Below are 22,954 nucleotides of genomic sequence, written 5' to 3' on the forward strand. Positions count from 1 at the left end.
ACTACCTCTGTCTAATGGTAACTGGATCCGTTACAGAGCCCCATTTAAGGCCAGCATACATCATCTTAATGTACAGACTGCATCCTGAATCTATGACGTTATGTTCTGCGCTGCTCCCCTGCATAATTTCCATAGCAGCATGCTCTGAATGCGGCCTTTTAATTGCTAAAAATGCTAAATGTCAAATTAAGCTCAAACTAATGGGGTAGAAGGTCTGGCTGTGTGATCACTGGGAAAGAGGGAGGAAGAGAGAAGGAGACGGACTACTGGCGCATTCAGATCAGGCTGTGCACTCAGAAAACAGCTATGGATTACCAATCACTGCTTCCCACTACAGAAGATTAATGAGCACCCGTGTAGCAGGCTAATTTAGAACAATAACGCCTAATTAATTACAAATAATCAGCTTCTTTCTCTGCCCTTCCTTTCTTCCACTCTCAATGACTCACTTTCTTTCTCTTCCGCCTTTGCAATTTCTTATTTTTTTTCCCTCCCTTTTGATCTCTGGCTTTCTCATTTTCTTTGTTTCTTTCCTCAGCTCCTTCTGTCCAAATAGCCTCAGGTGAAAAAGCAGCAAAGTGGGTCTGGTTTCATCCCCCCTCCACCACCAAACCCATCTTTGACTTTCTGTCCTCCAAGCCCAGTGATTAATGCAGGGTCTTAAATTAGGCGTGGGAGGATTTGCCGATGCTGGACACGCACTCAGCACAGCCAGCAGACACACACTAATAGTATCTACTGCTAATCTATGACTGCTTACATGGACGGGCTCTTCCTCAAATGCCACTGCAGAGCATTGTCGTTATAGACTAGCAGTCTAGTCGAGCCATATCAGATGTAAGAAGACTGATAGAGGTTAATAGGCTGTGGGCAGCTGCACATGAGAGGAAGGAAAAGTTTTAAATATGGCACAGTTGGCCACAAATGGTCCCAGTGGGTAGACGTAGTAATAAGCTCACGACCAAAAAGCAAAGTGAAAATATCTGGCTTCCACAGTCTTGTTAGCCTCCAGATTAAACAGCATGTTAAGGCATGCTGTGGCACATGGAGCGATAATTAAAAGGCTGAAAGTGTAAACTAGTAGATATCAGTTCAAGAGAGGGAGGGTTTATTTGACGAGGTGCGGAAATGGGAAGGCAGTGGTTGGATTTTTTATGCATAACTGCTCCTACATCATGGCAAAATGAGATGAGATATGATGTTTAAATGTCCAGTCAATAAAACATTTCACGATGCTTTGTGTGCGTTCTCGAGCAAAAGCTGTGCAGCAGTGCAGAAACGATACTTTCAGTTTGTAACAGTCTGGGTCAGTTTTGGCTGTACTTAATAACTAAATAATAATCACCACGTTATTTGCTGAAATCTGGGAACAACTTTAAAAAGAACTGAGTGGTCAGAAGATCGTTCGGGCTTCAAACAGGCCCCTGTGTTAGCCAGATGTATGAGGAAAACCCTCATTAACATCCCTCGCAGTTCACAGTACGACTTCCTGGTTCCACTTGAGCCTGCTGCACTGGCTCGAGTTGTGTGCACAAAGGTTTTACTGATTAGTGTTTTTAGAAATCTTCTTGAAACTTTCTTGTTTGCAACTTCTTTTATACTCCAAGGACTCGGCCTGTTGGATTTTCACATAGTTATTTTGGTTGAAAAATGGTCATAATTGATTGAAATGGCAAAACTACAAAAGTAAGACTCAAGTTTAAATAATCAGAATTACAGCATCTTTAGATCAGTGGATAAACTAATTAGTTTTTCCTGCATTTGAACATGGTCTCTCTTGTTTTCACAGGTGACCTTTGAGCAGCACAAAGAGAATCTGTCCCATATGTTCCGTCAGTACCAGCATCAGGAGTCCACAGGCTCTCTGAGCACGATCCGAACCATCTCTGGCCTCAGCCAAAGCTCGGACACCGTGGACGGCGTGAACGGGCCGCCTGCAGAAGAGACGGCACCTTCTACTGTCATTGAACTCACAGTGGACGAGCTGTCCCAGAAGTCTCCTGACACAGCGTCCAGTTCCACCATCACCTCCAGCCCACTGGAGGCCGCTGATGACAGCGGACCCGCATCCATCACCGTATCCAACATCCTGGCCAGGGCCGAAGACGAAGAGGAGCGGAAGTTAGTTCAGGAGTCTTCCAAGGACGGCACAGTTGACGTAAAAGAGACTGAACCTGCTGTGACGCATAAAGACGATACAGAGGAGCAGAGTGAAGAGACCAACAGGCAGGAACCAGTGACTGAGGCTGACAGCGCACCATCAGTTAGCGACCAAGCTGAAACCGATGACATGAAAACAGTGGAGGTGGTGAGAGACTCTGCTCCAACGTCTGCAACTGATGGTACAAAAACACCTGCAACAGATGATGAAAAATCTGAGAGTGAACCGAACAAAGGTGAATCATCAAACTCCATGACGGAAGACTCTTTGAATGAAGCAGATACAGACCTGCCAGTGGCTTCAGGACAAGAAGGTAAGGCTGACCAAACGACCCCAGAGGCTGCAGCCAGGCTGTCCAACAGTGCGCCGGGTGGAGCCTCCGCCGTCCACAAGGACCAGGTCGACGTGTCGTCTGTTAGCGACCACATCAACCCGAGTGATGCTGATGATAGCCAAGAGGAGTCCTCCTACGCCTCAGCTGCTGCTGGAGAGGAAGAGGAGGAAGGGACAAAGGAGGAAGATAAGGATGAAGGCAAGACAAATGATCAGGAAGGATATGAGATGAAGAAAGAAGAAAAGGATGAGAAGCAGGAGGTTAGAATACAAGAAGAAGAAGCTGAAGAGAAACAGGTGTCTGGTTCTGAGAGTCAGACTCCTCTGGCTGAAACACCTGAACAAAGTGCATCAGAACCACCCAAAGAAAAAGATGAACAGTCTTCCTCCACGACTGAAACTGAAACGGCACAACAGCAGCCCTCAGAAACCACACCGCCCCCTGCAGGCCAGGAGGACTCCACCGCAGCTGGCCAGCCTTCAGGGACCGCCGCTGAAGAGGAAACCCCATCCAGTCCTGCAGACAGCAGCACCGCCGCCTCCAGCTCTGGCACCCAGAAGACAGCAGAGTCTCTCAGCAAGACCAAAGAGATCAAGATCGCCAGACTGGATGTGTCCAACGTGGCCTTAGACACAGAGAGACTTGAGCTGAAGGAGACCTCTGCAGCAGTACGCATCTTTTTTCTTTTTACTTTTGGTCTTTCTTAAAATTACGTTCTATGGACCCTTATCTTAAAGCTAATGCTGGTGTCCCCCTGTAGGAAACAAGCTCAGCAGCAGCAGCAGCAGGAGGGTCTGCGGGTCAGCAGAGAGAGAGCGGCACCTCGGCCCCTCGATCCACCATGTTTCGCATCCCAGAGTTCCGCTGGTCCCACATGCACCAGCGCCTCCTCACTGACCTGCTCTTCTCTATTGAGACAGATGTCCAGATGTGGAGGAGGTAGAGCAACAATCCGCTGACTCTGACTAACAATCATTTTGTTAATTGATTAACGGGATAGAGATTCATTGGCTTTTCATTCCTCTGAGGAGCAGACAGAAGAATTGCATGGCGCATGTGTCCGACAAACCCCTCACAAAGCTTTGTTTCTCTCTAAATGAAATCTATCTTTCTGTGTATACAGGAAGTACTTAACTTGTTTGCAGTATTTCAAAATGAGTAATTTCCTTTTGCATATTTACTCATTTAAAGACAACAAAAGGCATCTCCCAGAAATATTCGCAGCAGCCGCGATCTTTGCCCGATGCTGTAAAAACCACGTCTGTGAGGATGCTTTGAAATTCAGGCCACATTGTTGACCAAAGCACACGAAGGATACTTTTATCTTTCAATGTTTGCATTTAACAGCAACAGATAGGAACAATCTGATCTGCAGTCAATCCGCTAGAGCCAAATAATATAATATATAACAAAATCCTGCACTCCTGTTTCATCTCCTAAGATGTCAAATTCTGCTTGTGATATTCTCCTTTGCTTTTGCTAACGAAGCAGTCTTTTTGTCTCTCAGTCACTCCACGAAGACAATTTTGGACTTTGTGAACAGCAGCGAGAACGTCGTGTTCGTCCACAACAGCATACACCTCGTCTCCCAGGTGGTGGACAACCTCATCATGGCTTGTGGAGGCATCTTACCTCTGCTTTCTGCTGCCACCTCCTCCTCTGTGAGTCTCCTGATGTGTGTGTGTGGGTGTGTGTGTGTGTTCTTAACTGTGGCTGTGTCTGTAGTTGATGGCTCCGTTTGCAGGAAGTTATCCATCCACATTGACCTTTCCCAATCACATTAGACTACAGTTAGCCGCTTCCTAACATCATTAGTTTGTTTTTGTGTCGTCTGATCTCGGTGGCTTCGGCTCTCATGTGATTCTTTGCTTCTGTCTCTTTACTGGCCTGACTCAGAAACAGGCTGATGGTCAATCCCATCCTAATTCAGTTACGTTCAGTTGCCGGTCGTGTGTAAACAAATTTAAAACTGGATGAAGCCAAATGCTCTGCTATCAAGATGTTTTATCTATAGAACATATACAGTTTGTACGGTTTTTAGATATGTCTCTTCTTCATTAATCGCCGTGTACGTGTTCCTTTCTCCACCAGCACGAGCTGGAGAACATCGAGCCGTCCCAGGGCTTGGCAGTGGAGGCTTCGGTCACGTTCTTGCAGCGCCTCGTCAACCTCGTCGACGTCCTCATCTTTGCCAGCTCGCTCAACTTCACCGAGATAGAAGCTGAGAAGAACATGTCGTCGGGAGGCATCCTCCGACAGTGCCTTCGCCTCGGTGCGCTCTTATTTCAACTCACTGTTCCCAAAACAGCTCATGCAGTCTCTCCTTTTATTCCTCCAACCCTGAGGATGTTTTGTTTCGCTCTCTTTCTGCTCATCTGCGTCCTCTCTCTCTGAATTTGCGTCTTTTATCTCCTCCTTTTACCGAGCCCTCTGTCCTCCCCGGCTCATCGATCTGCCTCATATCAGCCGGCTGTAGCCTCTCGTATTAGCCTCAGTCATGGCTCCCCGTAGCCCTTTTGACCCTCCCTTCTGTCTTCTCTTTCCTTTCAGCCGTCTTCCTCTCCATCTCCAGCCGCCGCTCTCATTCCCTCGCCTCTTTCGCTCTGCTCGTATCGGCTCTCTCTTATCTTGTTATTATAACCCCACTGCATGGCAACACTCTAAAATGGCTGCTATCATGATATAGTGAGCTCCACATAATGGCCTTGGCTGTACTGTACCACAGCGTAGCCCGAGGCCTTTTTCTGCCTTCTGTTCCAGGCCATTACAGTTTCCTCTGACAGCATCAAAAGCCGCGCCACGCTCGAGCTGAATAAAAGATATTGAAATTCTTACATTATTCATTTTACGTGGTGCACCTTTTCAGCAAACACAGATCAACACATCCGTGCCGAGCGTGGAAGTGGTGCAGTATTTCCTACACCCACTTAAATCATTTCTTCATGCTTTCTTGCGCATATGTACCAGTGCATGTTCAGGTTTTTGCTTTTCGCTGCTCATTTCGGTGGAGGTTGCAAACAAAAAGGCTTTCAAAATGCAGACTTACACAAAGAGCACTTCTCCCTTTACATTTTATCCAACTCCGGCTGCTGCCGCCGCTGTTGGGGTTTTGTAGGAAAGCGATGCCGCCGCGCTACAAGTCCGGTTTTAGAAAGCAGCCGTTATGAAATGAATATTTGATGAGGTATGCGCTCCCCATTGCTGGCACCTAATCTGATTTTGTAAGACTGTAACAAGGTTTTAGCATCTCCACCCCTCCCTCCTCCTGTCTTTTTATAAATGGTCGTATGAAAGAGTAGTCCTAATGGAAAAAGCGAGCCCATTTCCAGACGGAATAATTCCCTCCTTCGTAATCTAAATGGCTCAGAGTTCACATTTGTCAGTTGTCAAGTCCAGAGCAGTGGGGGTTGGGAGGGTCTCCGACAGAGGAGCTCAACATTAGACTGCAAATTGTAAGTGTGCCAGTTTTGAACCTGCCTGAAGTTATTCGACCACAGGATTTGTTTGTGACAAAGGACGCGTCTTCCTGCCGACTCAGCATGTGCACGCCCCGGCACTGTCATTCGTTATGGGAGCTGCACGCCGTGGATGTGATTCAAGAGCACACCCTTGCACTGTGACCTTGGGAGGAGAGGTGGAGCAGGGAAGAGTGAACGATGCTGCCAGAGTTGGCCGGAGCGCTGACCTTGTCATGGCCCCACTTTTTCTCCTTTGTTTTTGTCTCTCTCAGCTGCTTCTGTTCTGGTTTTCTTACTTTAATGAGCTGAATTTTCACCAATTTCTCTCTATTTTTTGCTCCGGGTGCCGTCTCTTTCTCGGGCATTATGCCTGTACATATTTCTCTGAAAATGACTTCATTTGTATGATGTCACATCGTATCTCTTTCTCCATCCCTCCCCAGTGTGTGCTATGGCAGTGAGAAACTGTCTGGAGTGTCAGCAAGCCCAATTTAAGCATGGCACAGAAGGCTCAGCCCGCGGCTATACAGCCATGCCCAGCACTATGCTAGGAACGTCCAAGTCTGCAGCCGCACAGGCAAGTAACCCAAATCACCTCCTCACTTCATTATCCTGCACATTTTCTGCACTTGCTCCACTGTCTTAAATTTACCATTATTTCCCCAAAATATAATTTAACCACTCAGTAATCCAGTCGCACTCTTGAGCTGGTCGTCCTTTGAGTTTTTTCCTCTTCATCACACTTGAACATGCATCTTCCCTTTTCCCCACACTCAACAGTAAACCAGAAGGAGCTTTGGCCTTTGCCCTGCTCACCAACAACATCCAAGGTTTATTGCATTAGCTCATATCTTATTATATTACCACACTGGTTGCTATTTGTGACACAAGACGAGGCCTTTTGTCATTGCCCCTTTGATTTGATACAGTGGCTTCCAGTAAAGTCATGTTGTTCTTCCCTGAACCGGGTGTTAAAGCTCATTTATAATGCAGTGGCTCCATAGAAAAGCCATTATGTTAAGGACATGATCCCAGGAGGGATGGCTTCCCTAAGCTGTGAAACCGTATCCTGCTCCGTGAAGTGCACACAGATTAATAAACATCCCAACTGGTGTAAAAAAAAAAAAAAAAAAAGTACACATGCTGCTCGCTCTTCACTCAGAGATGCTACATGTCACGTGGTTTGATTTTCATGCGTGCATGCAGAGTCCTGTTGATGCAGTGACAGGTGGAATGTCTCCAGTCAGAGACCTGGACCGGCTTCTTCAGGACATGGACATTAACCGCCTCAGGGCCGTCGTCTTCAGAGATATTGTGAGTTGTACTGAAAGCGCATCCACGCGACGCGCAGGCGTCACATTACGCATGCAGCATCCGTGAATTTACTCAGCTGTCACTGCTTTCCGAAGACGACACGCAAACAGATCGTTTAGTGTGTGTTGTTTGTTTCAGGAGGACAGTAAGCAGGCTCAGTTTCTGGCTCTCGCTGTTGTCTACTTCATCTCAGTCCTCATGGTGTCCAAGTACCGCGACATCCTGGAGCCCCACAATGACAAGAAACACCCTCAGCGGTCGCAGTCTGCCAGGAGCACAGGTACACAGCAGCTCCAAGGCAAGAAGCATCTGAAATGTTTGTCCGCACAGGGGGTTCGTGCTGCAGTCTGTGATGCAGTTCTTCCCAATCTCTCTGCTTTTGCAAAAAACAAAACCTCCTATCATCGTGCCACGTCACAGCCTCTTTTTAGATTCTTCATTTAATCTCTCCGGAGGCTATCGGCTTTACGCAGTTAAGTAAAATTAAGCTGTGAAATAAGAAGAAAAAGGCAGAGATTTGAGAAAATTCTAGAAAGAAAGAGGATTTTCTGCAGCAGAATTTAGTTTTGCTTTTCTTCCCTGTTGTGGCTGCCTCAGCTTCAAGGTTGGGAACCACTCTAATCAATCTCATATGGTGAAGTTTTATGGCTCACATGTCTTCATTATTATTTGTGTCTCCTCAGATAGCGGCGCCGTTTCTGGTGGACTTGAAGTGGAGAACGGTGTCTCTCTCCGGCGGTATGACTCTGGCATCGGTGATGACCACACCTCAACCGCCGCGAGCGAGGCTGACCTGTCATCCTCTGGCATGACTCACGGTCCAGACGCCATCTCAGAGGCCTTGTCTACGCTGTCATCTGAGGTCAGGCCTGCCGTGCCTGCTGATTCAAAGGGCAAGAATGTGAAGGATATCCTGCGCAGCCTAGTGAGCGCTCCAGCTGATGATATCACGGTGGATCCAAGCCTGCTGCCACCGACGTTTCTCGGAAGCGTGGGCGATGCGTCCAGAGAGTCATCGCTGCAGTTTCGCTCATTTGATAGGTGAGGGCTCAGGTTGATGTGTGCTAATGTGCCATTTCTAGAAAAGCTTATTTTTCTGCTTTGCACATTAGTGACTGCGGGGGAAAGAATTCTGGATTAAAATTCCTCCGGCGTTGAAATGGGTGCAGACCTGACAGCTTCATCAGTTGCTGGAGAGCCCATATGGTGCATGTGATTCTCAGGCTCCATAGCTGACAGTTTCACACCATTTATCCCAACGTAACTGCAGTGGACTTTTCAATGTCAGACCTGGAAGACGTCTCCCCTCGGGATCCTCAGAGGAGGCTTTGGTGGATCTTGAAAAGCATTCTGTAACAGAAAGCTTTTTGAACCGGGGAATCTCAGTCTCCGACTTTTTCCCCTCTTGCTCCCATTGTTCTTTCTTTGAGCTGTCGATGTAGGTCCTCATCCCGGGCAGACCGCCTTACAAAGAAACCTGTCTTAAGGAAAACAGGAGTCATGTCTGGGATGAAGAGGCGAAGCTGGCAGGAAGCTGTTTCTTTTCACGACGTCGCCGATATTTAAGGACTTTCTTTTTCATCTCTCCTGCTGCTCGTCTCTCCCTGTCTAACGCTCGAAGCGGTACCCCCCCCCCCCCCCGCCTTTTCTGGCATAAAAGCTGTATAATTTGCATTACCCCTGGAGGTGCAGGGGTGAACAGTCAGGAGTAAGGCTTCAAAAGCAGAGCCCGTTGCTGAAGCCACAGACGGGCCCAGGTGAGAGAGGATGGTCACCGGTCTGGTTTGCATTTGGAGCGTTGACTCTCAGACAGACGTTCACAAGCGGCGGAGGGGGGAGAGGCTGGTAGAAACAGAGAGAGAGAGATGGGAGAAGGGGGAGAAAGAAGTCTCCATGGGGGTGATGTCAAGTCAAGGTTCTCATGTACTGAAGAAAACATTTCTCCGCTTCCCTCTCTCTCTCTCTCTCAAACACACTCAGTCAGTCTGCCGACCCCCAACTGTGGGAATTCCACGGCATCTCTGTGATCGCGTGTCTTTATCTGAGGAATGCTTTGTCAGGTCTCAGGGCGCTCCTCATATCAGGGGGATTAGACTGGCTCCTGTCCGCTGAGCACACTAGGAAGAGAGGACGTCAGGAGAGCTGGAGAACATAGAGTAACAGCTCGCTCGCTGCCTGTGGGAGCCTCCTCAGGCGAGGTACACAGCCCAGGCCCAGACGGCAAACTTCACCCCAGCTCCCTTTTTAAGAGGAAATAAAAGCCGCTCTGAGGGTGTTCACGCGTTAGCGCTTTGCAGGGCTGAAGCTAATAATTTTTTTAGCGTCATTTAAAGCATTAGGCTGGCAGTAATCTATGTTTTTGTTATCGTTAACAAAACCAACAGTGCGTTTGTCCATTTTTTCATTATTTCTGACTTTCCAACCCTGTCTGTGGCTCTCAGCTCCTCGGTTCCCCCTGAGGAGGAATATCTTCAAAAAGGTGTCACCAATAGATATTTTCATTTTCTAAAAAGGCTAAATATAATTACCTAAAACAGATGGACACTGTGGTTTTTAGCAGACGCCACTCAAGTAAGGCAAGTCAGTGGGAAATGGTGAGTTTTTAGGGAATATTCTGTGCTGTATTTACAGCAGCAGAACAGTTTATGTGGGATGAGCTAAAAAAATAAAGTAAAAACTACAATTTCCATGTTAATGTAATGAGGGAACATGTGACCCAGAATTAAGGTGTGGCTCACTGATGTATTTTTGGAGGTCTGTAAGCTGGTGACCTGGTGACATCTTCAGATTTCTTCCTTTGTTTGACCAATAATCCAAAACCTTAGACGGTGATAGAATGAGACTGATGTGAAACAGAGAAAATCAGCAAATCGTCTCTTGTGAGATCGACCCGATGGGTTCAGCACTTAACTAATGCACATTCTTTACATATGTGCACACATGCAAACCTTTCTTCTAACCAGATTCCCAATGTCCCCCATTCCCTAACCGTAACCTCCTTTAAGCTTTTTTTGGGAGGACCCTCTTTTAACCATCTTTTGATTTTATTATAAATGGCTTTTTAACAAGATTATGTCTTTTTTCCCCTGAGCCAGTGCCCATCCTGACATCCTATTGGATGTCACGTTTTTACCTGAACATAACCCTAACCCTTATTTTGATAAGTCTTCCTGAGTCCATCTGTTAATCTCCTTCATCCAGTCATGTGTTCACAGAGCTCCATCCTCGCTCGTGAACCACTGAGCCTTTCCAGGATGCCCCTTTCATACCCAGTCATGATCCTCTCACCTGTTACCAATGAGCCTGTTTACCTGTGGAACGTTCCAAACAGGTGTTTTTGGAGCGTTCCACATCTTTCCCAGTCTGTGAAACGTGTCACTGCATCAGATTCACAATAAGCAGACGTTTACAAAAATCAATGAAGCTGATGAGCTCAGACATTATTATCTTTGCACTGTTTTCAGTTGAGTTTACGTCTAAAAAGGTAAAACTAATGATCTCGTTCTGTTTTATTTCTGTTTTACAGCGTCCACAGTAACTTTTTCTGAGTCATACTTGTCTTATTCTCTCATCTCCTCTGCTCTTTATCAGCTGCCTCTCATCCTCACCCTCACTAATTCCACCTACCACACATGTAGACATGTTCTGTGTTTATTATCTTGTCGTAATGACTCATTCACTGCTCAGCATCTCCCACTAACCAGTAAGCCTCCCAGTGACACCAGTACAAGCCAGAGCTGACATTCTGCACTGACATCTCCTGCCAAAACATGGCCACTCTCCACTTACCCAGGGGGCTGGATTTACGAGACCAGTGTATGAAAGAAGCTGGGATCTCCCAGATAAAACCTGCAGGTTGGTCAGGGGGTGAAGTATCCCCACTGATTTATTTACTAGTGGAGACCTGCTGGATTTCTCCCATCCATTTCTCAGCCATGCCCCTGTTATGACAGCCAGTCTGCAAATATTTGCTGACACTAACCAGAACCAAACAGTGTCATTGTACAAGCCGGTGATTTAGTCTGCATGGTTCAGCAGAATGTGTGCGTGTTAGACTCTGGGATATACATGGTGCAGTTGTTTGCATTCCTGGCAGCAGACTCCACATGCATGTGAGAGCTGATGTACAGATGAGTCTTGTTGATGTTGAAGTGTTGTTAATGTACTTCTTAGGAAGGGGGTAAGCATGTCAGACACAGCCACCGCTGAGAGAGTGAAGGCCATTTCCTTTCCTTTTCAATTGCTACATCACACTTTAAAAAAAGTGAGTGCAAACAGCGATTTGCACAAGTTCACCTTCTTTGATGCACCTGAAACAGGTTCACCGGCGATCCTGCATCAAACAAATCAGCTCTTTGTTGTTCACTGTAAGAATCAGGAGTTGTATTTATTTAATGTTACAAGCAGACGCCAGGCTTTACAGATTACCGCAGATCCCTTTAATATGAGTCTCCTCGACTTAAAGCTGCTGTAGGTAAGATGGAGAAGAGAGCAGACTTAACCTGAAAATTTGAACCAAAACAAGTTCCACGTCACTCCCCCTCCCTCTCTGCTGCATTCATGCCCCGCCTCCAAGCCCCTCCTCCTTGCTGCATCTGCACAGCTGCTGTGACAACCAGTAACGTTAGCCTTAGCATCGGAAACAAGCTAACTCTGCCCAGCTGCTACATCACAGTCGCTAACATACCGTACGCGCTGCGGTGTGTTACTGTAACAATCACCATATTAGCTTCATGGTTATTTGTTGTCTTAGCCGTATATGCTGTTGTTGGCAGCGGCGGTATGGACAGCTTCTCCTTTGTGATTGGCTGTTGCTCCGCCTTAGCTTTCACTAGCCTCCTGACGCCGCTCACAGAGCTGTTCGACTGAGCGGCAGCCAGCAGCATGAGCGGAGGGAGGGGGCGGTTCGCAGCATGTGTGAGTAGTGATTGACAGATGTCAGACACTCCCTCAGATACTCCTCTGGCTCTGATTGGTTGTTTTGTGTCGGGCGCGGTGGATTCTTGCAAATTGCAGTAGGAGCAGTAGGTGAGACCAATGGCCGTTTTTTTTTTGTTTTTTTTTTAAACAGATTACATGTTTCATGTACTGCTGTCTGGGCATAGGGACAGTTTTAGCAAATACAACAAAAAATTACTTTTATACAAGTTACCTACCACAGCTTTAAAATATTAAAGCCTCGTCAATATGTTGTCTTTATGGCTGATACTATGTGACACTGGACATAAATGTTTTTAGGAGTAATGCCTCAAAAACAGTCATTTAAAGGTTGTAAAAGAGAATTTCAAAGAAGAACAAAGGTAATTTTCAAAATGACAACTGTAAAACAAATAAATATAAAGAATCAAAGTAAAGTAAAAATACTTTGTTTTAAACCTGAATGAGGACAAATAATTCTGAAGGTACATTTAAAATGCAGACTATAAAACATGTATTGTATTACTTCACTATACCTCACGTTATTGGCCCTACTGATATATTAGTTGTGCTCTATTACACATTTATAGTACTCTGATACTTTGCTATTAGTACTCTGTACTGCATTACCAGAGCATTACCTTTTTAAGCAACCTAAGACATAAACATACAGAATCTGCCTAAAGACAGGCAAGATCCCTCCCAAGATAGCTACCTACCTAGTACATGAATATACAAATACATACACCTACACATTCATAGAAACATGTACATGTACACATATTTCTCCACACGTTTCATAATTCAGAATTAATAAGAAAATAGAACTTTTTCACCACTTTTGGCAAAAATTTCCTGCCTTTGCTCTGTGTTTTCGAGCTGCCTGTTGGTCTAAATAAATAGCATCTTAATATCTGAAGCACACATCATGCATCATGCATACTTAGTTGCAGTACAATATCCTAAAGTACACACACTCCCAAACACACATGCAGAACGTCGACGCTCTGCTATTCTCATACTTCGTAGGCCCTTAGGTCCCAGTTGCTCCACTCATTAATCACTGATGTCATCAAGGTAATGCCCCTCCCACACCAGCCAACGCCGTCCAATCACAACGCGAGAAACCGCCTGATGCCACGTAGTAGCGCATACATGCAAATGTGTCAGCGTGCATGGTGAAATGGTGAATGAACGTCGAGAGGAATAACATTCACGCGCACGAGGTTGCGTGAAAGGGGAGATCAAAGTTCTCCTGGGGGTGCACACTCCCCTCCCTCACAGGAGTCGACTCTGAGGTTAGCACAGTCACACACACACACACACACACACACACACACACACACACACACACACACACACACACACACACTGACAGTTACTCATTCTCACACTTGTTTTACCTAAAATAGCAGAGATTACTGGAACCACAGTATTTACTGCACTTATCCATTGCAGGTTAATGCCTTTAAATAATTCAACCTCAGCCCAGCACACACACACACACGCACACACACGCACACACACACAGGTAATATTGTTTCCATCACTGCTGAGGACTTTACATTGACTTCCATTCATTTCTTGGAGACCTGAACACAAATCTTAAAATGTTGGTTTTACATTACGTTTGTCCTCATGAGGAAGACGAGTCCCCGTAATGCGACTGTGTAAACAGACTTTTATCCCCGCTACATGAGTAATACATGCACACACACACACACACACACACACACACACACACACACACACACACACACACACACACACACTGCCCTGGGCTCCCGTTTGTGGGTTGAGTGGGGCCGCTGACGGCTGATTAATCGACCGGGGCGGCCCACTCATGATAAGTGTGGCTAATGACCTGCTGAATAATTCACTGGGCCTTTGCCGGGGAACAGATGGAAGGCCAAACACATACACGGACATGTTCACCGGCACACTCGTACACACTTGTGCACTCATGCATTTATTTGTACACTCAATATGCATATATTCAAATATTTGTGGACGCGCACTTGCTCCTAGCCTCCGCTCACCGGGGGTCCGCCGTCCCCCTGCCTCTCACGCCTGCTGTTGACACCTCGGGTGCTTCACGTCAGCGCCGCCCTTGTTCTCAGATACCACCATCCAGCCCGCTCCCTATCAGAGCAGAAAAAAGTCACCAGCAACTTTTATCTCCACCCTTCCTGGCCAACAATGCTGATTTCGCTCCATTTTATCACTACGTCAGTTTTTATGTATCACTCTGGACCTTCTCAGTGTGTGTTTGCGTTTCAAACACCACTGTCAACCCTCCGGGATCCGTGTGCAACTTTATTATTCTCAAATCATAGATCACTCGAAGCAAAGGTCAACTGTCAGGGTTTTACATTCACAGTAACTTTTAATAGATCTGATCAGCTGCCTTAAATCAATGGAGAACAGGCTTTGATACTGCAGCCAGGTATCTGTCTGCACCGCGGGGAGCCAGGCCCAGCTATCCTCGTGTGTGTGTACATGGAAGCCTGCATACACACTGACTCTGAGAACGTGCAGGAATGCATTTTAGCTCTTTTTGTCTGCATGCTCCTCTTCCTTTCTTTTCCATATTCAGATGTTGTGCATTTGATGTATGCTTGCACGTCTTGTGAGCCTGCGTTGGTTTGTGTTGCTGAGAGGGAGCAGTAGCCGGTGATTAGACCCTGCTTCCCCTGTGTCAGCACTGATAAGCAGGGCCAGGGTCTCTTTGATATGGCCAGTGGTCTGTCAGAGCCCTGGTCTAAACTGACAGCTTATCTGCATGCTGCTTTCTTCCCATCTGCTGTTCGCCGGATGGGAATTGAAGCCCACTCAGTTGTACCACAGCGGTACGAGAAACACTTCCCGTTCCTTTAAAGAAGCAGCATTATCATCGCACAGATAGCTGTGTTTAGAAATTGAAGCTGGCTGTCAGGGATCAGTGATATGTGCTCAGATAGAAAAGTTGTAATTTTAGCAGTAGTGAACGTAAAGCTAAGCCTATGTGCGAGGGCAAACTGTGCTACTTTAAGAATACCAGTAGAAATGTGTGAAGAATTAAGTCCTGAAAACACTCAACCACTGAAAGCTTTCAATGTATCACAGTATTTTATTACTTCGATCAGGTTTTTTCTGACCTGAAGTCTGCAAACTTGTTGTACGTCTGCTTGCATTTGTGTATTTTGTCGAAAGAAGAAAGGGTTTTGTCCAAGACTATTCCTCACAGCAAGGTATCCTATTGGCAGCAGTTTCAGCCCTGCTATGTGCGCACCAGTTTATAAGGACTGCTTTCAATTACGAAGCATTTTATTCTGTGTTGTGAAGTGGAAAACACACACCAAAGTGGGCTTCTGTTCCTGTTTGTATAGACATCTGATCTGTGCTTTGCCCGTACAGTACATGCTGTCAGGCCTAAGACTGTGCATCAACAAGCAAAGTGAAATGAAAAAGTAAAAAAACTTGAGTATTGCTCTGAGAACAGCTGCTGCTGAAATATTTTGAGTCAGTAAAGTGGCCTTGTACTCATTCTTCCAGTCTAATGGATTGATGATGGAGTTGGTGTTCTGCGCTGTCTACAGAAAAGTCTTGTGTGGCTCTCTGTGAACTGGGACCGTCAGCGTTTTCTCACAATAGTTCTGTCAAGGTGACAATTAAATGAATAATTTATCTCATCTCGCCGCAGAAGTGTCATCGTCGCGCCGAAGAAACCGGGCATGACACCGTCTCCAGGCACTTCCACTCCCATCCCAGCAGCCACTGCGGCATCTGTGTCTGGTGGGACGCCCATTGACAGTGTTGCTGTAGTATCTTCTGGTGACGCCTCCCAGAGCACCTCTGCAGACCCTGCAGCTGGTGAGTACACACACACACAAACACACACGCATTAAAATATGAGATGATAAGTCATAGCCTGGATGAACCTGCCATGAAAAAATCAGTCTTTATCGCTCAGAGGTCTCTGAAAAGCCGCTGTGACGCTCAGTGGCTCTAGGTGTCGCCATCTTGGCAGCACCTGACTCACCAAACTTCAGGCCAATCCAAAAATGGACAAAGAAGTGGAGCGTGGGTGCAGCTGAGGCGTGCCGCATGAAGCCTGGTTGCTGGAACCGAGCAGCTAGCTGTCACTCAAAGCAGCCCCTAATTATATATATATGTATATGTATATATAAATTCACCTCTGTACAGTTGTCATCAACGGGTAAATTAGAGATCGAGACCAAAACTGTTTTTTCACCAGGCTGTAAACAGGTTTATTTCTGCTGTAAAGTTGAACATTTTAATATGGAAGTCTATGGGAGTTGACTCACTTTCGGAGCCAGCCTCAAGTGGCCGTTCGAGGAACTGCAGCGTTGGCACCTTCACGCTCATTTTCAGCCCCGGAGGTTATTGTTCACTAAATATAAATGGAAAAATACAAGCACTTTTATATTACAGTGATTTCCGATACAAGGATGAATTCAGGCGAAGGAATAAAAGTACATATTACTTCTTTTTTTTTTTTTTTTTTTTTTTTACTGCAACTGTATGAACTCACCACCTCTCCTGTGTTCACGTCGTTCAGCAGTGACAGTAAACGGTGATCTGATGAGCTGTTTTTATTTATTTATTTTTTTTATTTATTTTTTTGTTGCCTTTCTGCATGTGTGAGTGTGTATAAAAGTGTTTTTTCACTGAGAAGTGTGTGTGCATGTGTGTGTTTAAGAGAGGAGGGAGTGACATGACAGTGGGGTTTGTGTGTTTTGTGCGTTTACTATAAAATCAGGTTGGGGAGCGTGTGTGTGTCTCTGTGTTTGTGCGTGCGTGCGTGCGTGCGTGCGTGTGTGCACATGTGAATAACGATGAGCGTTAAAGCTGGGTGCTTTGTGTCACCCAGCAGTGTTGAGTAAATACGCTTTGTAAATGTGTGTGTGTGTGTGTGTGTGTGTGTGTGTGTGTGTGTGTGTGTGTGTGTGTGTGTGTTTTTAGTGGGGCAGTGGGAGGACTAATGGAGACGTTCATTTACTCCTCTTTGTTTGAAGGAGCTACTTCAGCTCGAGAGGGATACTCTCACCAGGCCCACATGGCGCTGCTTAACACCTTACATGCACACACACACACACACACACACACACACACACACACACACACACACACACACACACACACAAGCACACACACACACACACACACACATTCCAGCCCACATTGCACTGTCTGTCATTCCTTAAGAGTTATCCCTGCTTGGAGACTGTCCTGGCTGGAAAAACAAGCCCGCTGAAACACCAGAGGAATCCCCCTCCTCCATATTCAGCTGGGCATTAGCTTATTTATGAGCCACAGGGAGGTGAATTTACTGCCAGATCAATCAAACATGGACTTTGTACCTTGTGCGCCTCTGCCTCCAGAATGAAGTCGTAAAGCACCTTTTAGTTGTATAATGAAACAGTCACAAAAACAGCCCGGAGGGGTAAATTGGTATGTAATGACTTAACGAGTACAACGATTTGAGAAAACAGCAGGTAAGTACATTCACACAGGTGTAACACTACAGATATTACTTATTTATGACAAACGCTTAATATTGTGGTGCTGTACATGTGTTTGATATACGGCTGAAATATTCAAAAACATCCAAAAATGGTCGCGCTGTTGCTGACAGCGAAGTGTTACCAGCCCTCCAGTGCACGATTTAGAGGCTTCCATCATGAAAACCTCTGAATTGTAAATTGATAAGGAAGACGTATTGTGCTCGGAGTACATCATCCACTATCAAACCATAAAATTATACTTGTACCCCCACTTGCCCCGTTTGACCATAAATCCCCCCATTCTATACATTTGAATGAAGACCATTGTATTATTTCATAAGAGGCATGTTTCCACACAGGTTTATGGTGCTACCCTGGTCGTATAATGTATTGCTCTGTGTGTGTGTGTGTGTGTGTGTGTGTGTGTGTGTGTGTGTGTGTGTGTCTTATTCTTGTCCAACATCCAGACTAATAACAGAGTTCTTTGGTTTCTCCCTGCAGCAGGCGGCCAGGTTCCAGCCAGCGCTAGCCTGCCATCTGTCCCCCCACTCTCCCCTGTGACCCAGAACACAGCCCCCAATATGAGGTGATTCATCTTCTTTTCTCTCGCTCTCACGCACACACACACATGCACACACATCAGCTTTTTTTATGCACACAATCAGTTATTAATGCACGTCCACGGATCGTTGCTTTGTCCTAATTCCAGTTTTCCTTCGCAGTAAGAACCGATATTTTACTCGCGCCGTATTTTAAAATTTGGCATTTCCTGGATTTGTTTTGGAGTTGTCAGAGTTGACTGTACATTTCGTTTTTTGCTTGCCATGTGCTGTTTGTGCTTATGTGTCGTTTGGCTGGCATCTCCAGTATCTCAGAGCGTCTGGAGCACGCTCTGGAGAAGGCAGCTCCTCTGCTGAGAGAGATCTTTGTGGACTTTGCCCCCTTCCTCTCTCGGACCCTGCTGGGCAGCCACGGACAAGAGCTCCTTATTGAGGGCACGAGTAAGTACAGCACCACAGCGACTCATTACGGATGCAGTTATTTGGAAATCCTCGCAGACCTCTAAGATGGTGCATCTTTGAGCTGTTAACTGTCCTCATTTAAATGCAATAACATCTGCAGGCTGTTGTTAATCTAACAGTGTGATGAGTGTGCGTTGAGCCAGGAGCTGGTGGTTGTGCTGAAGGTTTCTAGGGGGCCAGGTCAGAGGCCAGGCCACTAATAGCAGTGTTTGGGATGTCTGCTGCCACCAAACAAAATGGAAAGTTGATTGATAGCTGCAGGGGGGCCTGAAGAAAGGGCAGGGGGAGGTGTGTGTGCATATGTGTGTGTGTGTGCGTGCGTGCATGTGTCTCTGTGTCACATGAAGAGCAACTGAAAGACCAAAGGCCACTCTGCCTTCTTCCCGTCTGTGCCTGTGCAGCAGCCTCTGGACACTCTAGTGGCCCCCTGCCCCCTCAACGCCCAGAGCTCGCCATTAGGGATCAATGGGACATATGCTGGCCAAGTCAGGCCTGTAATACAAGTCCCAAATATGTATTAGTTTACAGTAACATCATGTCGGCTCATTAGGCCCATCAATACTATCTGCTCCCTTGCAGATGGCACAAGGTTAGGTAATCTCTGTGTTCCTGCACCAGTGTGTTTCCACAGGATGCTTGTTGTCAAACGTTTCTTTCTGTCTCCCTTTCTTTGATTTCTCCGCAGGCCTGGTGTGCATGAAGTCCAGCAGCTCAGTGGTGGAGCTCGTCATGCTTCTGTGTTCACAGGCAAGTCTGGCATCTATATCTGCGCTCACCCCCGTCCTCCGCTTTTACGCCCGTCTGATTTATCAGGCTCACCTTGAGTGCAGTAAATCTGCAGCACAGAGTGGACAGTGAACCGTCCACAGCGCCTTATCTCTCCTCCACACCACCATGTCTACCTTTCACCCCCCCCTCGTCCCCGAGTGAGGGCGGAGAAACCGGAGAGAAGGCATCTCTGGCCGCAAATATTGGTTTGAGGGTCAAGGGTGGGCGACCTGTCCGCGTCACCTCTGACCCGAGCGGCGGCCCCCGCGGCCCGGCCGAACTGATGAGGAGGGATAATGTAGATTTGATGGTGCTTTGCATTGATTATCCCTCTCGTCTCTGTTGTCTTGTGGGTGTTTTGTTGCCAAGTTTATTTTGCTGCTGCCAGATTCATGAATACTAATTCGGGGATCATAAGCAGGCGTGGGTAGATCAATAATCGGGGATGTCAATAGATCACTTCAGGATGGCTGATTAGCATTAACAGACGCAAAGCTACCCTTCTTGGTTACTGCACAGTGTTTATGTGTAAATGCATCTCATTTAAACAGTGTATTTATTCCCTACAGAAGCTCGATTTCACCGCCGAACACACACAAACAGCCGCCTTCATGCACACACATCCAGTGACAAGGACGGCAGATAATAACTCCCCTCTGGCCCCTGTTTGCTGGCGTCTTAACAATTTAAAACGCCTCATGAAAAACAAAGATCTCCAATAATGCGAAAACACGTCTGATTAATGACGCCCTCCTCTTCGCTCGGCCTTTTTTTTTTATCAGCTTTATTTCCTAAAGAAATAGCGGCTGTCATCCGGCTCTCTCCCCTCCACCTTCTCCCCCTTTTTAACCCCGCACCCTGTTTGGTTCCCATTATTCACTTCGCTTCATCTCTAAAAAGGTAATACGGTCAGATCGCACATCTGTTTGGACGTCAGTGGCCGTGCATAGGAGGGAATGTGAGCCCCATAATGTCCAGAGACGAAGGAATAGCAGGAGTGAGAGCCAGATAGAAAACCAAAGAGAGAAGAATGACAGCCTCTAATGCACCTATTTGTCATATCTGTCAGGGTGTTGTTTAATGCTAATCTAATCAAAGGCAGAATCTTGGTGATTGCTCCTCTGCACAGCCTGTACCTCGCTTCCCCCTTTGGTCCCCAGCCCAAGCTATTTCTTCCTTTCTCCAAGCTACCCCACCCAATCTCTGCAACACACACACACACACTCAGCGAGAGGGCCAGGGATTGGCCGGCGTAGTGTTGATTGCTTCAATAAATCATCCAACCAAATTCTCTCACAGCTAATGCAAATGTAATTTTATTGTTGTGTAAAGGGAAAGAGGGATGGGGGGAGGGCGGGGGGGGGCGATATGCAGCTTTCCACTGGGGAAAAGGGGAAACAGGGACAGGCTTTCCTCTGGGCTAAATTACAATGTATAATTATTTGTGTGTTTGCTCTCCTTGTGGGGCAGCGAGAGTGAGCCGCCGCCATGATTGATGACGTTATTTAGGAAAGTTTGTTGGGCCCTCTGGCACAGGAAGCACTCAATTCTCTCACAGGAAGTGCCTCCATGGCCATCTTGTGACTCCTTCCTGCCTTCAAGTCACCCGGCGGGGGGAGTAGACGGAGATGATTTTGATTGATTTTTTTTTTTTTTCCCTCCGCCCCCCTCCTGCACCTTCATCGGAGATGCGACGCGATACCATCTCTGTGAAATTTTAATTAATTTCCCGGGCTTTGAGATGGAGTGGAGCCGGGGCGAAGGGTCAGCAGGCGAGGGACCGCAGAGCAGTTTTTAATCAGGGATCCTATGAAAGTTGCATTGGCGGCCACATCAGCTTGGCATTGAGGAGGGGATTGTAAACCGCTGTTTGATGGTGCCCCGTTTCTAAACAACTACAACAGAGCTCCCAATTAAAGGACCATTTTGACCAGACATTAACTGTTGGGGTGGCCTGCTGCCTTGTTCTCCGCTGTAATATTGATCCTCCAGGACTGCTGAATATACAAAATGAGGATTAATGATCATTTACTGTAGCTGCAACAGAGTAGAAAGAGTCACTCGTATCTGCACCTGGCGTTGATGTCGAGCGCTAAAGCTAACTTTTTAATACTGACTCCATCAATTAATGAGCACTTTAGTTGCTGCATTAATTGCTTGATCTGTAAAATGTCAGAAAATTTAGGTGTAAATGGTGCATACATATTTAAATAGCATTTAGCAGGTTGTAACCAGTGATTTTTTGTCATTTTTGCATAAAAAATTACAAAGTACAGTTTTTTTTGTCTATTCTCTTTATTGTTTTTTAGCTGAATCTTCTGCACAAAATCAGTTAGACATGAAAATAAGAACTCAAGTCCTGTTTTAAAAAGCCTTTAGTCAGAGTACGGTTATTTGTCTGATTACCAGCGGGCAGGAAAACATGACATGAATAGTCTTTGATGCACGTGGGTTCAGAGAGTGCAAATGACAGACAACCCAGGACATTGTTCTACTCAGCAGATGACTGTTGTACTCTGTGTGCTCCTTACCCACCCTGCTTTCTGCAGTCTTAAAGTCTATCTTAGTGCAGTCACACTTTATATTAATATACACATATTCACCATTAATTAGCTGCTTACTAGCAGCATATTGGCACATATTAATGCATGGCCATATTCTACAACTACTAGGCCATTAACTATGAGTTTCCCCCAATAATCTCCTAATTACTTCTTTATTTATAGAAGTAAGGAACCGTAACCCCCAGAATAAGGCATTAATAAGTGCTTTATAACAATTGATGTAGAGCCACTATGTTACTAATATGCATGCAGATTAGCAGCTAGTTAATGGTGAATGTGTGTACCTTTAATATATTGTGTGACTGTAATTTGAGTGCAATAATTACAAATATAATAATTTACAGTGATCTGTTGCTCAGATGAATCCGTAATGCTTTGGTGCTAATTAGATCTTTTCACATAACGGGAGATTTTTGTGAAGTTGTTATCAAAGCGTCATCGCCCATCAAGGTTATTGAATGTGATGGCTTCCTCAAAGTGGCTCTTGCATATTACATGAATACCGTCTAAGTTTCCTCCAGTCAGCCACGTTGGCGGAGGGTCTTGCATGCAAAGAGCCACTCTCCTCTGCCCCTGATTCGCCTTGACAGTTTCACTCTCCCTCTCGCACTTGTTTTCTCCCGTCTTTGTCATGTTTACGGCCAGCGTGTTGTTTCCTGGGTGCACTCCTTGAAGTGGCTTCCACCCAAAACATCTGATTAATAAATAATGCGCTGGGACAAGAGAAAGAGCTTTCCCCCGCGCTCGCTGCCGTCCGTCCTGGGCTTTGAGAAATCATCTCATCGGTTACTGGACAGTCTACGATGAGCAGAGGCCCATAAATCTCCTCAGTAGCTGCATTTGTGTCCTGTAGATCAGCCATTATTGTCCGGCCCCTCTGTCAGCCCATCCATCCTTCTGCCATTTATC

General features: G+C 46.1%; 1 protein-coding gene across 4 annotated transcripts in view; it reads left to right on the forward strand.

The window, feature by feature from the left end:
* lrba (LPS-responsive vesicle trafficking, beach and anchor containing) overlaps window positions 1–22,954 on the forward strand; it is a 180,132-nt gene that overhangs the window by 48,219 nt on the left and 108,959 nt on the right. Inside the window, exons 22-33 of one of the 4 annotated variants that reach the window (XM_070989116.1) lie at window positions 1,790–3,163; window positions 3,256–3,434; window positions 4,003–4,156; window positions 4,587–4,767; window positions 6,397–6,530; window positions 7,160–7,267; window positions 7,406–7,547; window positions 7,951–8,308; window positions 15,867–16,036; window positions 18,193–18,277; window positions 18,559–18,692; window positions 19,399–19,460. In XM_070989116.1, coding sequence (XP_070845217.1) covers window positions 1,790–3,163; window positions 3,256–3,434; window positions 4,003–4,156; window positions 4,587–4,767; window positions 6,397–6,530; window positions 7,160–7,267; window positions 7,406–7,547; window positions 7,951–8,308; window positions 15,867–16,036; window positions 18,193–18,277; window positions 18,559–18,692; window positions 19,399–19,460 — 3,081 coding nt within the window. Of the gene's footprint in view, window positions 1–1,789; window positions 3,164–3,255; window positions 3,435–4,002; window positions 4,157–4,586; window positions 4,768–6,396; window positions 6,531–7,159; window positions 7,268–7,405; window positions 7,548–7,950; window positions 8,309–15,866; window positions 16,037–18,192; window positions 18,278–18,558; window positions 18,693–19,398; window positions 19,461–22,954 lie in introns of those variants that run through there. The other 3 variants (XM_070989090.1, XM_070989107.1, XM_070989099.1) reach the window with 3 other exon arrangements.

Source organism: Chaetodon trifascialis, chromosome 2, assembly GCF_039877785.1.
Source record: "Chaetodon trifascialis isolate fChaTrf1 chromosome 2, fChaTrf1.hap1, whole genome shotgun sequence".
NCBI lineage: Eukaryota > Metazoa > Chordata > Actinopteri > Chaetodontiformes > Chaetodontidae > Chaetodon > Chaetodon trifascialis.